The sequence below is a fragment of the Balaenoptera ricei genome, chromosome 10 (genome assembly GCF_028023285.1).
Source record: "Balaenoptera ricei isolate mBalRic1 chromosome 10, mBalRic1.hap2, whole genome shotgun sequence".
NCBI lineage: Eukaryota > Metazoa > Chordata > Mammalia > Artiodactyla > Balaenopteridae > Balaenoptera > Balaenoptera ricei.
In genome coordinates, this window is record NC_082648.1 from 2,957,072 (window position 1) to 2,973,865 (window position 16,794).

A 16,794-nucleotide genomic window follows, 5' to 3' on the forward strand; every position below is an offset into this window, starting at 1 on the left:
GCCGTGGTCCCCCCAGCCCTCAGCAACCGTCACCCTCGTCAGTCAGCTGCCACCAACACTGAGGCAAGACGCGCCACACCGACAACAGAGGCTCGAAGGGCATTTGTGAAATTAAAGCACGAATGACAGGGAGGATCTCACAGGGATGGTGTGGCCTAGAAACGGCCCGGTTGTTACCTTCAGCGTTTCTAGTTCACCCAGGAAGTTACAACTCACAAATTAGAAACCTATGAACCTAGACCAAGCGAAGCCTTAGGTGAAAAGAAAAACACAGGCTGAGGACACCTCGAGGGCTTACATCACAAGCCTCACACGGCTCAGTTTGGTATTAAGAGCCTGAGACTTAGGGCCGGGCCAGCGGAGGTTCAAATCGCCGGCTGGTGGCCTTGGCGAGGCACAGCATCCTGCTGGGCTCGGTGTCCTGGGTGCAGAGTGGAGACAAGAATACCACAGAGGGTACGGAGGTGACACCTGCCTGAGCTGGCAGAGAAAGGGCCCCTGTCGTCGTCCTTTGTGCCCCAAGGGGCCTCGTGGGGGGAATAGGGCAGGCAGCCGGGTTTCCACCCCGTCAGCACCCCATGAGCGACCAAGAAGCCGGGCCTGAGAGGAAGGGGCCCCGCGCAGCCACCCGGGGCAGGGGATGCAGGAGACGCGCTCTCACCCGCTGGTCGAGCCTTTCTCCTTGTCGCTCTCGTACTCGGCGAGGACCAGCTCCTCCTCCCCCCAGGCCAGCTGCTCCGGCCCCGTGCCTGCTGCCAGCATCTCCCTGCTCAGGCGGAGGAGACGCTCAGTTTCTTCATCTTCCTGTCTCTGCGGAGGAGCGTGGCCAGTGGGGAAAGACAGAGAAACCTCAGCGCCAGAGCCCCCCCCCCGACGAGGCAGCCTCCGGGGGCCAGGCCAAGGGCAGCGACACACACGCCATCGACACGGGCCTCAGCCGACTGGTGTCAAGGCCCCAGGATGAGCCCCTCAGCGCACGCTGCCCTGCTACCGGGCGAGGAGCACGTAGCCAGCGGGGGCAGGGAGGGGCCGAGGTCCCGGCCGCTCGCCCGACCAGCTGCACCACGAGGCCCCAAGCAGGGGGACGCCACCGGGACACGGGCCACCACTCACCATGCGCTTGGCTGCGAACTTGAGCGGCGCGTTGTGCCGGATCTGCTGCAGGCGCTCCTCTCGCTTCTTCCTCCTGACCTGCTCCTCCTAGAGGGGAGGGAGCCAGAAGGGAGACCCCTGCAGGAAGCCCCAGCCTCTCCCGGAGTCGCGGCACCTCAGCCCAGGGCCTCTGGCCCCCGCGCACGTCCCTGCCCTGCCAGCCTCCTGTCGGCCGAGCTGTCGAGCTGCGGGAAGTGTGCGCCTCCCTCCCGAAGCCCCACGCTCTCCGTCCAGCGCAGCCCGGAAGCGAGTCCGCAGCCAGGGAAGCGTGTGGCCACTGGCAACGGTGCAGTTCCTTTCCTGGGAAAGGATGGGAACCGCCAACCTAGGGAAGGCCTGGTGACATCGGCTTACTACAGACAGCAAGGGCGCAGCGCCATCCACCCGGGAGGTGGCCAGGGGCGCTGAGAGGCACTGCGAGGACAGGAGCCAGCCTGCTTCGGGATCCACCCGAAAAACTCCCGGAGGCCCCGTTTCCCGATCATCCCACCTCTCATAACCCGATCTCACCTTTAGTCGGTCCACCAGGTCCCTTTCTTCTTTCTTCTGCACAAACTGAGTGACCCAGTCGGGCTCTCCAGCGGCCCTCGGGGAGCCTGGGCTCTCCTGGCAGGAGGGTGGGGGACACAGGGCCTGGTCCTTCCCATCGTTTAAGGGGTCGGCTCCGGCCTCAAGGAGACGCTCCTCCTCTTCCCGTTTCTTCTGTTCAAAGTCGCGGAGCCAGGAGAGGGCCCCGCAAATGAGACTTAAGGATTTTCCCTGCGGGAAGAAAAACGTTCTCAGAAATAGAGGATGAGAAACGAAGCTTCCCTAATGACCTTTCCCGTTTTGTTTTTTTAAAGATTTTTTTTCTTTTTTTAAATTCATTTATTTTATTTTATTTATCTTTGGCTGTGTTGGGTCTTCGTTGCTGTGCACGGGTTTTCTCTAGTTGCGGCGAGCGGGGGCTACTCTTCGTTGCGGTGCGCGGGCTTCTCATTGTGGTGGCTTCTCTTGTTGCGGAGCACAGGCTCTAGGCACGCGGGCTTCAGTAGTTGTGGCACGTGGGCTCAGTAATCGTGGCTCGCAGGCCCTAGAGCGCAGGCTCAGTAGTTGTGGCTCACGGGCTTAGTTGCTCCACGGCATGTGGAATCCTCCCAGACCAGGGCTTGAACCCGTGTCCCCTGCATTGGCAGACGGATTCTCAACCACTGCACCACCAGGGAAGGCCACCTTTCCCGTTTTAATAAAGCCTTCGAGGGAGGTCTGACTTTAAATATCAGAGGGTGCTCTAAGACCAGCCTCGGAAAGGAAGGAAAAAGAAGGGAACTGGCAAGAGAATGGCTGGGGGAAAAAAATAGGAAAAAGAGAGAAATAAAAGTGAAATTCTTTAATTATATGGCTCACTGGTCCTCAAAGAATGAAAGTGGCTTAACAAGTTGCATATAAGTACTGCAGGTCATCATAATTAGAAGAATGGGAGAAACTGAATAAACAGCCCAGAAAATAAAGCCAAAAAAACGCACAGCATGAAATCCCGGATACGACTTGCTGGGCGGGGGATGCAGCCAACGTGCGGACAGAAGGTGATCAGCCCCATGAGTCGCAGTGTCAGGAAACATTAAAGCAAGCCAATTGCTCTGGGGAACACAACTGTTGGTTTAAAGACCAGAATTCTCCCCGTAGGTCCTTGATATGGGGTGAATTGTGTCCCCCCAAATTCACATGTTCAAGTCCTAACCCCCAGTGTCTCAGAATGGGACCCTACTTGAAAACAGGGTCACAGCAGATGTACTGAATTAAGAGAAGGGTGGCCCTGACCCAGTAAGATGGGTACCCTTGTAAAAAGGGGAAATGTGGACACAAAGGCAAGGAAGGCAGACGATGGGAAGAGACGTGGAGAAGCCCGCCGTCCACACGCAGAGGAGAGGGGCCTGGACAGCCCTGCTGACACCTCGTTCCGGACTTCCGGCCTCCAGACTGTGTGACAATGAATTCCCGCCATTTTGGTCACTCCTTCTGTGGTGATTTGTGGTGGCAGCCCGGGCAGACAAAGGTAATAATTTTATGATGAAGTGTGATACTGAGAGACCACTGGATGGTGTGAGCGGAACAGGCATAAGTAACTTAAAAACTACACAAACCTTTAAAAGACAACTATCGACTCTTAAAAAACAAAAGACAAAAGATTATTCAAGAAAAAAAAGAGACTAAAAACATATAACTACACCAGGAAGAAAGCTCCATCTTATCTATCACAAGAAGAAGGTCCCAATGACTAAAATCAATAAAGCAAGAAACGGCAGCATAAGCTTGTAATTTCCACATATTCTTTCCAAGTATATTTCTTAGGAAACAGTTAAAAGACTTAAAAGCACCTGCCCAAGGAACAAAGTTTGATAAATGTGACTTCTTAAATGACAAGCACTGTTCTTTGATTCAGTGTTTTACCTGACTTTAAAGAGAGGAAGACGAGATGCTTAACCATGTCAGATGTGGCAGGTGGTTGGATGAGGACCTGACCTCCTCAGATCTAATTACAGGAAGTTGCTCCTGATCCTAACCAGTCTTTCAGTGGGGTGGGTCAGGAGGGGAGAAGTCCCATGCACTGGGTTTATCTATTTATTTTTGGCCGGACCGCACAGTACGTGGGATCTTAGTTCCCCAAGCAGGGATCGAACCCATGGCCCGTGCAGTGGAAGCGCAGAGTTCTAACCACTGGACCTGGACCAACAGGGAAGTCCCCACGTGCACTGGGTGTAAACGGAAGGTCGGATGCTGGTAGAAAGATGCTACTTTAAAAACCCCTCGGGGGCTTCCCTGGTGGCGCAGTAGTTGAGAATCTGCCTGCCAATGCAGGGGACACGGGTTCGAACCCTGGGCCGGGAAGATCCCACATGCCGTGGAGCAACTAGGCCCGTGAGCCACAACTACTGAGCCTGCGCGTCTGGAGCCTGTGCTCCGCAACAAGAGAGGCCACGACAGTGAGAGGCCCGCGCACCGCAATGAAGAGTGGCCCCCGCTTGCCACAACTGGAGAAAGCCCTCGCACAGAAACGAAGACCCGACACAGCCAAAAATAAATAAATAAACAAACAATTAAAAAAAAAAAAAAACCCCTCGGGCTTCCCTGGTGGCGCAATGGTTAAGAATCCGTCTGCCAATACAGGGGACACGGGTTCGAGCCCTGGTCCAGGAAGATCCCACATGCTGTGGAGCAACTAAGCCCGTGTGCCACAACTACTGAGCCTGCGCTCTAGAGCCTGTGAGCTACAACTACTGAATCCCACGCACCTAGAGCCCATGCTCCACAACAAGAGAAGCCACTGCAATGAGAAGCCCGCGCACCACAACGAAGAGTAGCCCCTGCTCGCCCCAACTAGAGAAAAGCCTGCACACAGCAGCAAAGACCCAACGCAGCCAAAAAAAACAAAAAACAAAAAAACCCTCACTCTGCACAGTATCTTCATGACCCACATTGTGTGAACTGGCGGAACGGAGCCTCTCCCACTCGCTGTATCTGAAGGAACAAAACGGATCAAGAGAGCGGCCCGTCTGCACTCTTCCTGCCCCAGGAGACCGTGTCATCCCAGGAGAGAGTGACACACTCCCGTCAGTGGATGAGAAGGAGTAAGTCACTTTCCTTCGTTCATGCATTCCACACACACACCTCAAGAGCCCCCTGAGGCCGACCGTGCCAAGCTCCCCGCAGATGACGGGGACACAGAGGAGAGGACCTCAAGGTCCTGGTCCTCCGGGAGGTCACAGCAACACCCACACAGGCAGCTCACTCTCACGCGGCACTTGCTCTAGAAGGTAATAAAGGGCAAGAGAGAAGTGGGAACCTAACAGGACTCTGCGGCCAACCTCTAACAAACCCCCTCCTCCCAGGCCAGGAAGGAAAACTGAGGGGCTCTGGACTGGACCCCTCCGGCCCTCAGTAACCCAGTTCCTGGAGAGTAAACCAATATGTCAGATCTGTGGATAAGCCAGAGTAATTTCTACGTTTCTCAGCATCAAAGTGGTCGTGCATCCAGAAAAAACCGGAAGGTTTCAGTGCTACGGTCGTGGTTTCCATGGCCAGTAAAATTCTCATTTGCCTTTAGCCTAATTTTTCTCAGACCCCGGGGCTGTGTTTAACGGTTTAGTAGACAGAAACGGCTACTACTCAGAGAGAACGACTTAGCTCGACCTCAAACCACGACTCTCTGCACGTGCAGACAAGCACGCTGGCTCTGACCCGTCATCAGCGTCTCCCTAGACCCTCTTCAGGCCCCAAATAATACTTACGGTGCCGGTTGGACTCTCAAATATCCCGATCTTGCCAGCCTCCAACACCTGGTACAGCGCTGCCATGAAGTCTTTCTGGATGGCATAGGGTGTGAAGGGAAAAGGGAAGTGGACGCCACCAGCCTCCTCTGTTTTGTCAGCCATGGTCCTAGGGGGTAAAAAAAAAAAAATCTAGTAGCTCTCTGATGGGCCAGGCGGTACTGGCCTGAGATCCAGAACAGTTCCTAGGAGGGGCCTCAACACGAGTCGCAGACTTCCTCCCCAGGAGGGACGTTTTGCAAGCAGAGGCCGTGCTCCTTCCCTCACGTGCCTCCCCACGAGGCCTGGCCACATTCGCTGTCCATCCAGGGACGTCCATCACAACCGGATACAGGGGGACGCGGCCCAGGAAGCCCTAAGAGAAACCCCTGCCGTCCCGCCTGCGTGCATACCTTTCTAAGGGCCGCAGATTTCTTTTGGAGAGCCTGTAATTACTTCTGCAGTCATTAATTTTTCTTCTCCCACATCTCCCAGCCATGTCTCCCAACATCGCAGGACAAAACTGCTTCTCTTGGGCTTCCTTGGTGGCGCAGTGGTTAAGAATCCCCCTGCCAATGCAGGGGACACGGGTTCGAGCCCTGGTCCGGGAAGATCTCACATGTCGCGGAGCAACTAAGCCCGTGCGCCACAACTACTGAGCCTGTGCTCTAGAGCCCGCGAGCCACAACTACTGAGCCCACGTGCCACAACTACTGAAGCCCACACGCCTAGAGCCTGTGCTCTGCAACAAGAGAAGCCACCACAACGAGAAGTCTGCGCCCTGCAACAAGAGAAGCCACCACAACGAGAAGCCTGCGCCCTGCAACAGAGTAGACCCCGCTCACTGCAACTAGAGAAAGCCCGCGTGCAGCAGCAATGACCCAATGCAGCCAAAAAAATTAAATAAATGAATAAATAAATTAAAAAACAAACAAACAAAAAAACTGCTTCTCTTGCCCCTGCTGTGAAGACCTAAGAGGTCGTGACCCACAGGCAGAGAATCGCGAGCACAGCTTTTCTGCATGTCACACACCCATCCCTACTCAACAGGTATCTTCCGTTTGCATCTAATTCATCCCAGCCGCCACTTCCAGTACAAACCAGAGCCACCCCCTAAGAGCTTTCCCTGGGGCCCCAGCCTGGAGGGCCCTCTGCACGGCGGCTGAGCCCTGGCTGGAAGGGCTTCCGAGAACTGAGGCCTCAGCACTTCTCTGCCCCTGCAGGCCCAGGTCTAAGAAGAACGTCTCTGCTCCATATTTATTCCATCTTTTTCCTCCTCTTCTGACCCTGCTCTCTCTGAGACAGCTTTGACACACCCTTTCTTCCTTTAGTCACCATTTTCCATCCGGGCCCCACTCTGTCTTTGCAAGTCACTGCTCTGAGCTATTTAAGCAGGCCCAGCTCACCTCAGTACAAATAGGAATAAATCTAAATCCCATTTATGCCTTTGCTACATAACTGGCCTCAGGAAGACCAGTGACCATGTCAATTCATTTATGAGAGAAGGGAGTTTCATGATGTTCTTCCAGGCAAGAGTTTAGGGGCAGTTAAAACGAGGACCGAGGTGGAGGGATAGCGGTAAGGATGACTGAAAACCAGGACAATCCAATACAAGAGGCAAGTGTGTAATCGGAAACCCACTAAAACGTGAAGGGAAAGGAGAATGGCCCTAACAATCTCTGAGCACCTGCCCTGTGTTAAACGCTCCGCAGGCCCTTCCACTTTTGGTGTCTCGTTTCATCTGTACAACACTATAAGCAGAGGGTCATCGGATCCTGACGCTTTTACAGAAATTAAGTAACTCTTCAAAGACTCAGCTCAGAAAGGAAACCCAGGGATCCAAGCCCAGGTCCACATGGCTCTGTTTTAGTCCAACTCACGTGTCTGCAAAAGAGAACTAGCATAAATAAAAGGGAGATTTACTGAAAAGATACATATTGAGAGATTGAGAATACAGACCATCTGGGAAAACCAAGAGCAGAGCCGCGGACAGGGTGGGACGTCCTGCAAACTAGAACTGCAAAGTGGTTCAGGTCTCAAGATGGAGCCAGGAAGCCCACCAACGGTAAACACCCGCGGAGGCCCCGCGCATTCCCCGTCTCCTGCTCCGTCATCGCGGGCCAGGTGGCGCCTACCCGGCTTCCTCTGCTCGCTTGGCAGCTTCTGCTTTACCCCAAAGGCAGCCTGCACGCCACCTCTGCCTGCAGCCCCCTCGACCTCTGGCTTCAGCTCCCACTGCCAAGCGAAGTCTTTTCTTGTTTCGTAGTTCTAAATCCCAAGAGAAAAATCTGACCCATCCCTCCTCTCCTTGTAAGACAGATCACTGGACGGCCTAGGGACGGATCTAATCAGCCTGGGCCTCGCACCTGCCGTCCCCGCCCGCTTGGAATTCTCAACGTTTAGGACTCAGCTCAGCTCCTCAGAGAGGCCTCTCCCCGTATGTGCCACCCTCCAGTGGTCAAATACCCGCCTCCAAACACACACACACACACCACTCGGCTTAAAGTCATTTTATCTCATTATTCTGAAATACTCTGTTTCTTTTGTTCATACCTCTTAGCGAACTTATTTACTGTCCTCCCCCACTAGAATATAAATAGCATAAAAGGAGGAACCTTGTCTGTCTTGTTCTTCCCTGCCCCCAGCATTCAGAACAGGTGCTTTGGCACTCAGCAAGCATTCAGAACAATTTGATGAATGAATGAATAGCCAGCTTGAGGTGGGAGCCGTGGGGAGGGTTTCTGCTCCTCAGAGGGGTGGGGAGAGGAGGTCTATGACTTGAATATTTAGGCCAGGGCCAGTTCTTTAATGGTTTCAAACTGCTTCCATATAACCTCACAACCCTAAGTGGCCAGGATATTTATTAGCTCTATTTTACAGCTGAAATAACTGAACCTCAGAAAGGTTAAGTGACTTGCCCACAGTCACTCAGCAAGGGCTTGAATCCAAGATTTGAAAGCACATCTGCCACCAAGCTGTAGATTTCTGATCTTCCTCCCACCAGGATAAGTAGGGTGGAAAGACTCGGTTACCAAACTTTAGAATGACAACACGAAACAATACAGAACAAAAGTAATTATTATTCCACTTCTCCGTGGGTGGTAATTACGGATCTCATCATTCCCGCAGCAGCACAAGCTAAACCATAAGTTAAAGAAGGGTTTAGCTAAATCCATGAATAATGGATATACTAAGTGCTATTAAGGATGTTTGGTGGAACTTTTCCCGACCTCTTCAGGCTGGCTGCGTGGACACGAGCTCCCACCCAAGTTCTCCCTAGAACTCCCCACCAATGCGAAGGCAAATCTCATGCTCGTTAAATGGGCTAAGATACGTGAGAGCATCTCAGGGGCACGTTAGTCCTGAAAGTGCTCATTTTCTTCAGTCTTCGATGATCACTTATTTGCCTGGGTACAAACTATTGCTACAGACTGAATCGTGTCCCCCCCGCCTCCAAATTCATGCATTAAAGCCCTAACCCCCAATGTGAGGCTGTATCTGCAGACAGAGCTTTTAGGGAGTAATTAACATGAAATGAAGGAGGTAATCGGGGTTAAATGAAGTCCTAAGAGTGGGGTCCTAAACCCTTATAAGGACTGAGGCCTTGAATTCCCAGCCTCTAGACCTGGGAGAGAGAAGTTTCTATTGTTTAAGCCACCCAGTCTATGGCGTTTTGTTATGGCAGCCTGAGCAGAAGAGACATCCATGTCCAGGTACCATCCTACTGTCCCCCTCCTAAAGTGCTTTAACGCCACACACCTGGGAGACGACCCGGCTCCAGCGCACCTGTTGTGAATCCGGAGCTGGCCCCAACCCCATATCCTCATCTTGCTTCTGTCCCCCTCCCAGCTCCGCCCTCAGAGCTCTCACACTGTGCTAACATTTCTCTCCACTTTTCACGGCACTGCCTCCCACACTCTGGTCCATTCCAGCCATCCCACTCCTCCTGCTCCACCTTGGTCCCGCGAGCGGTAGGAGGGCTCTGGGGTCAGACTGCCCAATGTGGAATCCCGGCTGTGTCCGTGCTAAAGTCCACATCCCTGAGCCTGTTTCCTCACCTGCGGGGGGCAGGTAACGGCACATTCAGTAGCGCTGCAGGGACAAGCAGGTACCACAACGTAAGAAACGCGCGCTTAGCACCGCCGGCGGATCCGCCCCGCGGCCGGCGGCTCACGGCCAGGTCCCGCCCCGCGGCCTCCCCAGCCCTTGCATTGGTGTCTGGCCTGTCAATCACAGGTCAAGCCCGCCCCAGCTCGGGGACGCTTTCCCGCCGCCGGCCCGGCCCGCCCCCTTGCGTTTCCCCCGGAGTCTGCCCTTTCTCATTTTGCTCCGCGTCCTCGGCACCGCGCTCACCTTCCTTGGCGGGAGGGCTGCTCCGCCGAGACCAGGCCGGCGAGGAGTCCGAGCGGACGCCACTGAACCTGAAACCCCGGCTCGCCGGTGTCGGCGTCCCCCAGGAAAGCCCGTCGCGATGCACGCCCCGCGCCAGTGCGCGTGCGCACTCCGGGGCTCGGCGGGGGCTGGTCCCCCTATTGTGCCATTGCGCTTGCGCGGCGGGCTCGTCCAGGCCTCGGTCTGCATTACCCGGAAGACCGACCTGCGTTGCACAGCCCATTTCGCTGCGCGTGCGCACTCCGTGTCTTGCTGGGGCTGGACCTCCCCTTTTTTGCGTCACTGCGCTTGCGCGGCTGGCTCGCTCGAGGGAGGGGCCGTCGGAGGCTGTGGTCGCGGTTGGGTGTTCTTCCTCTCTTGCCGCGCGCCAGCTGTGGAATGTTTGCGCCTCCGCTAGCTGGCGCCCATAATCCTGGGAGCTCAGCAGTCGCTTGACTTCAGTTGGCCGTGTTTATCAAACACCTGAGGGGCCAGTTGCTGTAGCTGACTCAGGAAGCCTGTATTCTGGTCGTGAAACTGAGCCCCTGTAAAACCAGTTTCCTCTGCTCAGTTTATGATTAACCTCTCTATCCAAAACTTTATTACCATTCTTATTCCGTGCCTGTTCCCCTCAGGATCGAGAAGTATCAAAAAAAAAAAAAAAAAAAAAATGGAATTGGAACTGAGCAGGGCCCTCCCGCCCAAAAGCCCCCCTTTGTCCTCCGTTTCTTGTTCGTAGAAAGAGATTTTAGGGGCTTCCTTGGTGGCGCAGTGATCAAGAATCTGCCTGCCAATGCAGGGGACACGGGTTCGAGCCCTGGTCCAGGAAGATCCCGCATGCCTTGGAGCAACTAAGCCCCTGCACCACAACTACTAAGCCTGTACTCTAGAGCCCGCGAGCCACAACTACTGAGCCCGTGAGCCACAACTACTGAAGCCCACGTGCCCAGAGCCCATGCTCCACAACGAGAAGCCACCGCAATGAGAAGCCCGCGCACCGCAACAAAGAGTAGCCCCCGCTCCCCGCAACTAGAGAAAGCCCGCGTGCAGCCACAAAGACCCAACGCAGCCAAAAATAAATAAATTCTTAAAAATAAATTAGAATTTTTTTTAAAAAAAGACTAGCCTCCGATGCTTCCCTAAGTTCCAAGGGATGGCACAGGTAGTTACTAAGGAGGGAAATGAGGCAATGCAGAAACAAAGGAAAGCAGTTAAACAGAAGTAACGACAATAGTTGAGGGATAAACTCTTATGTATATGCCTCCTCAAGGCATATACCTAACAATCTGACACTGATCTTTGAGTTTTTCTGGAGAAACTAAGACACCTCCCCCAGGTGGAGGACGGTGACTGCACGCTGAGCACAAGCATGTGGTCTCCAGCCGGTCAGGAACCAGAAGGCTGATTAAGATTCCTGAAACACCACCCTGCTACCTCACCACTGACCAATCGGAAGAAAGTCGTGCACCCTGCAGCGCTCACCCCAAAGGCTGCCTTTAAAAACGCTTCCCTGAAAGCCACGGGGAGTTCAGGTCTTTTGAGCATGAGCCGCTGTGCTCCTCTCTTGGCCCTGCAGTAAACGCTGTACTTTCTTTTCACCACAGCCCAGTGTCAGGAAATTGACTTTGCTGTGTGGAGTTCGGTCTGGTTAATAGTCCTCGCTCCTGTCAGACCTTAATATATTGGTTATTTTACCTCTAGAATGGACAGTACCTGCCCTGCCCACCTCTGCAGGGTTGAGACCAGGTGAGGGAAAGCACTCTGGAAGCCAAGTTTAGGATTGTTGCTCCTGGGTGCCAGCCCTGCTTGGAGGAGCACACCTGGTCAGGGGGTCAAAGCACATCACCTTCACCTCCCTGGACGTGGGTTCTCCTTTGTCCAGCAAGGGGATAGGACTGCCTGATCCCTGTGAGCTTTTCTGAAGGCATGTCCAGTGTGTGTTTTCCAACACCACCCAGTAACCCAATTCTGACACTATCTATCTGGAGGTAACTGGGATCCCACACGTTAGGGGCTCAGTCCCACATGTCTGTGATGTGAGACACCACAAGTCCGGGTTGTCACCTGTGCTGCTCACCTACTGGCTGTAACTCAAGAGGTTCCCACAACCTCCTCCTTGGGTTTGATTAATTTGCTAGAGTAGCTGACGGAATTGCCAGCTACAAATTGGCACTTGCCATCTACCTCTACAAGGATTAAATCATGAGCCGCTGCAGCTGCTGACCTTCAACGCCCCCTGAAAGGAGTTCAGGGTGGAGATCAGGAATGAGGCCCTCTGTGCTCTGGGAAAAACTGGCAGAACAGGTCTTCAGATAGCTATTTTCAGGAGAAGATTTTATGAGCCCAATTCTTGCATCTCCTCATATCTAGAAAAGCACTAAAGTCATTAACGGGGACATCTGCTCCTGACTAGCAGCCAGGCGCTGCCAAAATGTGTGCTTGACTGCACGTCCCCCCTTCACTGAAATCATATAGAACCCTCACCTTCCCCCCACCCCCGGCACCTCTCTGGAGCATTTCCTCAGAGCTATCGGAAATGCTGTTTCCCAAGCTGTAGTCCTCAATTTCCCCCAATAAAACTTAACTCACAACTCTCACATTGCACTTTTTTTTTTTCAGTCGACAGAACTGGGGAAAGCATTTTACTTACTAGATCACCAGTTTATGTAAAAGGATATAACTCAGGAGCAGCAGGATGAAGAGATGCACAGGCCAAGTGTGTGGCAGAGGGCACAGAGCTTCCACTCCCCCCGGCACCTCCACATGCTCACCAACCCGGAAGCTCTCCAGACCTCATCCTTCCGCTTATTTAATGGAGGCTTCATTACACAGGCAAAGGTTGATTAAATCATCGGTCATTGGTGATTGAACTCAGTCTCCAGCCCTTCTCCCCTCCAATCACTCAGTTGGTTCCCCTGGCAACCAGCCCCCATCCTTAGGCTCGTTACCTAGGGGCTTTCTAAAAATCACATCATTAACATAACAAGAGACACCTCTATCGCTTTCCTCACTTAGGAAGTTTCTAGGGTTTTAGGAGCTCTGCTAGGAACGGGGACTAAGACCAAAAATATAATTATTATCACAATATCACAGGATGGGTCTATGAAATTACAACTGGGGGCATTTTATGCTAAGTGCTCCCTGGTAATGACCTTGGTAATTGGTGTGACTTCCCAGCAGGATCAAGAAACATTCTGGACAGTTTCTGGGGCTTAAAGGAAAGGCCTTCCAGGAAAGGAGCCAGTGTTACAAGCTGTGTAAAAACTTGGGGGTGGGAATTTACAAAAGGATGGTTCCAGAGTCGGTATTTTTGTCAGTACTTCCAACTATCAGTGACTGGGGTAGTTTGAAAAGGGCAAAGAACTAACACCCTTCAGGGTCTTGGAAGGTGGCCCACCAAAATCCTGAAAAGGTCTCTGATGCCTCAGTTTTAAGTTCATGTAAATGTTGCATTTACTATACAACCACTGTTTGTTTTAGCATTTAAAAAGGTGTTTTAAAGTAATTGTCATCTGGTAAACTTGACACTTCAAGAAGATGCACTGGACTTGGGTCTATTTCTTCCGAGTTCCCCCTCCCCGCTCTCCACACACACACACTCCTAGGGTATGAAATCTGTAATTTAAGACGCACCATTGGAGGAATAGAAGGTGATAAGACTTGGGGTCTGGATGTAGAAGACTTTAAACAGTAGGCTAATACGTTTAGACTTTATCTTATAAGCAATTTGCACATCACTGAAATGGTTTTTGAACAGACGAGTGAAACTGCAAAATCAATGCCTTGGAAATAATAAGCCAGAAGCAGTGTGGAGAATGTTGGCAGGGGAGAGACCAGAAGCAAATGAACAAGTCAGGTTATGCAGTAAACCAGACAATGCAACAGGGACTTGGACCTCTAGAGTAGCGATAGGAATGGCTGATGGAGGCGGTTAAACCAGGATGTAAACCCAGACTATGTCCCTCTATCCTCCCCTCATCCTCACCCCAAGGGTTTATTTAGAGAATGACGCTCCTAACATAAGGCCTTGGGCTGTGTCCCAAAGGTAAAATCAGAAGTTAGCCCCCTGTGGACCACCTCTGCATTTCTTGCTAATGGCATTCATTGAATGAACTCAAACACCTTCTTAACAAACTCAGAACTCAAGGCCAGGGAGAAAAGTCTTTCTACTTATGTATGAATATGCTTTCTATAACTTGGCCGTGAGAGCTCTTTAAACCCATTATGTATTCCTCTTTGCCTTCGCTGCTAGTAATCTCAGCTACATGTTGTGCATTGTTTTAGCATTTCACTGGAAAGCATTTTTTGATACTTTCTTTTTTTCTGTTCTCATTGCTTCTTGCTAATTTTAAGTACAGGCCCTAGTAAAATCAGACCACCTGGATTTAGATCCTGACTCCACTATTAACCAGCTGGGCGGCCTTGTCAGGTTGTTTTAACTCTCTGAGCCTCAGTTTTCTCGCTTAGGAAATGGAGATAATAACAGGACCCACCTTATAGGATTCTTGTGAAAGAAACGAGATCATCTGCGTAACATAAAGGGCTTGGCACCGTGCATGCCACATTATAAAAGCTCAACGAAGGTTAGCTATTACTAATATTTTGTTTTGTTTGATTTTTATTTTATATTGGAGTATCGTTGATTTACAATGTGTTAGTTTCAGGGGTACAGCAAAGTGATTCAGTTATACATATACATATATCTGTTCTTTTTCAGATTCTTTTCCCATTTACGTTACTAACAGAGTATTAAGTAGGGTTCCCTGTGCTATACAGTAGGTCCTTGTTGATTATGTTTTCTTTTTTAAAGGTTTTTTGTTTTTGTTTTTGTTTTTTTTTAATTATTAGCACCTTTAATTATTATTTATTTTATTTTATTTTATTTTGGCTGTGTTGGGTCTTCGTTTCTGTGCGAGGGCTTCCTCTAGTTGCGGCAAGCGGGGCCCACTCTTCATTGCGGTGCGCGGGCCTCTCACTATCGTGGCCTCTCTTGTTGCGGAGCACAGGCTCCAGACGCGCAGGCTCAGTAGTTGTGGCTAACGGGCCTAGTTGCTCCGCGACATGTGGGATCTTCCCAGACCAGGGCTCGAACCCGTGTCCCCTGCATTGGCAGGCAGATTCTCAACCACTGCACCACCAGGGAAGCCCAATTATGTTTTATATATAGTAGTGTGTTTATGTTAATCCCAATCTCCTAATTTATCCCTCCCCCCCAAACTATTACTAATATTAATTGGGTTTAGTTTTAGTGTCTCTATGCTTTTATTATATTTCCTTAGATCCCCTTTAGAAATAGCTGTGATATAAACCTAACAATAAATAAATAAAATCTAATAAAATAAAAGTAAAGTTGGGTTCTGACTAACTGTGTAAATTTTTACATTTTGGCCTTTGGCAATTGGAAGAGCAGAAATAAGGAGGCCAGGAGTGATATTTTGAGGAGGAGCATGAATATTCAGTTTCTGAGATATTTAAAGTTATGCAGTTTGATGGGGCACACCGTAGTGTATTTGTTTGTGGAGGGGGGAGGGGTCGTCCATGTACAGGCAGGACCAGGACCTCTCAAAGGCATCTTATTCCAGGGTGTAGCCTGGCCTTGGCATTCATTCATTCGATAAATATTAACTGAGCATCAGTCCAGAAGCTGAATTATCTTAGTAAGCTCAGAAAGTATCAGGCTCATTACAAATGCAGGATCACAAAATTTACATTCACGCTAATTCATTTATAAAGGATTTATTTATAAAGGAGTCATTTCCGGTGAGCATAAGCTAATTTTTCTCTTCCTATTTGGGAAGCCAGTGTGAACTGGAAGATTGCTTGGTGACCATTAAGTCAGAAAAAGGAAAACACAGGAATCTGAGTGAGATGCATTACCTACGCACTGGACAAGTCCCATGAACTGTGCCTGTCCTATAAGAGAAAACACTTTTCTAGAGAACAGCTTGCTCCCATCCTCAGACCCCATGTGCCTCTCCCTGGAATAGTGCAAGATGCACCCTAATCACACTTGTTTCTCTAAATCCTAGTTTCTTTGATAACTGTGTTCAGTATATATCTAGCTAGATTAATTTTGCTCATTAAGCCACATTCTGGTGGGTGTGGGATACAGTCTGTTTCCTCACATAATAGGTTGCACTAACTTGTCAAACTTAATTTTCAAGTGCCCCACTTTCACTGTCTCGATGAGGTATTCAGTGGTGTCTGAAAATGGGGGACTAGAGTTCAGACAGAAGTAGGAGCTGGATATATGGAGTTGATCACCCCTAAAGCTATAGTAAGTAGTAATATTTCTGAAGGAATGAATAGTTAAAAAAAAAAAAACAGGCAGCATCCACATGTAAAAGAATGAAGTTGGGGAGCACTGTTTCTCTCTTGCTGGAGGTGGGTGTTTCCTCAGAGGTGGGTATCATGGTACATGAAAATATGCAAAGAACAATTAGGAATCAGAAGACACAAGCTTGGCTCCTGATTCAGACTGTGCCCCCACTAGCAATTTATCCTTAGGCGATTCACTTACCTCCTGGAGACTCTATTTCTGCATATGTAAAATAAGCATAATAAAAATTAACATGAGGGACTTCCCTGGTGGTGCAGTGGTTAAGACTCCGTGTTCCCAATGCAGGGGGCCCAGGTTCAAGCCCTGGTCCGGGAACTAGATCCCACATGCATGCCACAACTGGAGCCGGCAAGCCGCAACTAAGGAGCCCGCCTGTGCAACTAAGACCTGACACAACCAATTAAATAAATAAATATTAAAAAAAAAATTAACATGAGAACCAAAAGAGACAAGATATATCCTATTAGGTATCAACTTTCAAGATCTCATCCTGCCCTTTGGATCACATCTTTTCCCTTGAGATCATCAAGTGCCTTCTACGCGGGAGAGCTGGATAGAGAGTTGGGGGTCGGGGGGTGGTGAGGGGGGTGCAGTGCTTGTCCCTAAGATTATGAAAATCTCTTTCTGGCTTACTTCACTCTGACA

At 50.7% G+C, this 16,794-nt stretch overlaps 1 protein-coding gene across 8 annotated transcripts in view; it reads right to left on the reverse strand.

Moving 5' to 3' along the window:
• Positions 1 to 10,056, reverse strand: part of DDX11 (DEAD/H-box helicase 11) — a 32,511-nt gene extending 22,455 nt beyond the window's left edge. Inside the window, exons 1-7 of one of the 8 annotated variants that reach the window (XM_059935092.1) lie at positions 9,792 to 10,056; positions 9,497 to 9,530; positions 5,852 to 6,007; positions 5,421 to 5,568; positions 1,663 to 1,911; positions 1,114 to 1,200; positions 662 to 810 (exon numbers count right to left, since the gene is read on the reverse strand). In XM_059935092.1, the coding sequence (XP_059791075.1) occupies positions 662 to 810; positions 1,114 to 1,200; positions 1,663 to 1,911; positions 5,421 to 5,568; positions 5,852 to 6,007; positions 9,497 to 9,530; positions 9,792 to 10,053 (1,085 nt within the window). In that variant the 5' untranslated portion in view covers positions 10,054 to 10,056. Of the gene's footprint in view, positions 1 to 661; positions 811 to 1,113; positions 1,201 to 1,662; positions 1,912 to 5,420; positions 5,569 to 5,851; positions 6,019 to 9,393; positions 9,531 to 9,791 lie in introns of those variants that run through there. The other 7 variants (XM_059935096.1, XM_059935093.1, XM_059935097.1 and 4 more) reach the window with 7 other exon arrangements.
• Between the last annotated feature and the right edge of the window lie 6,738 nt (positions 10,057 to 16,794).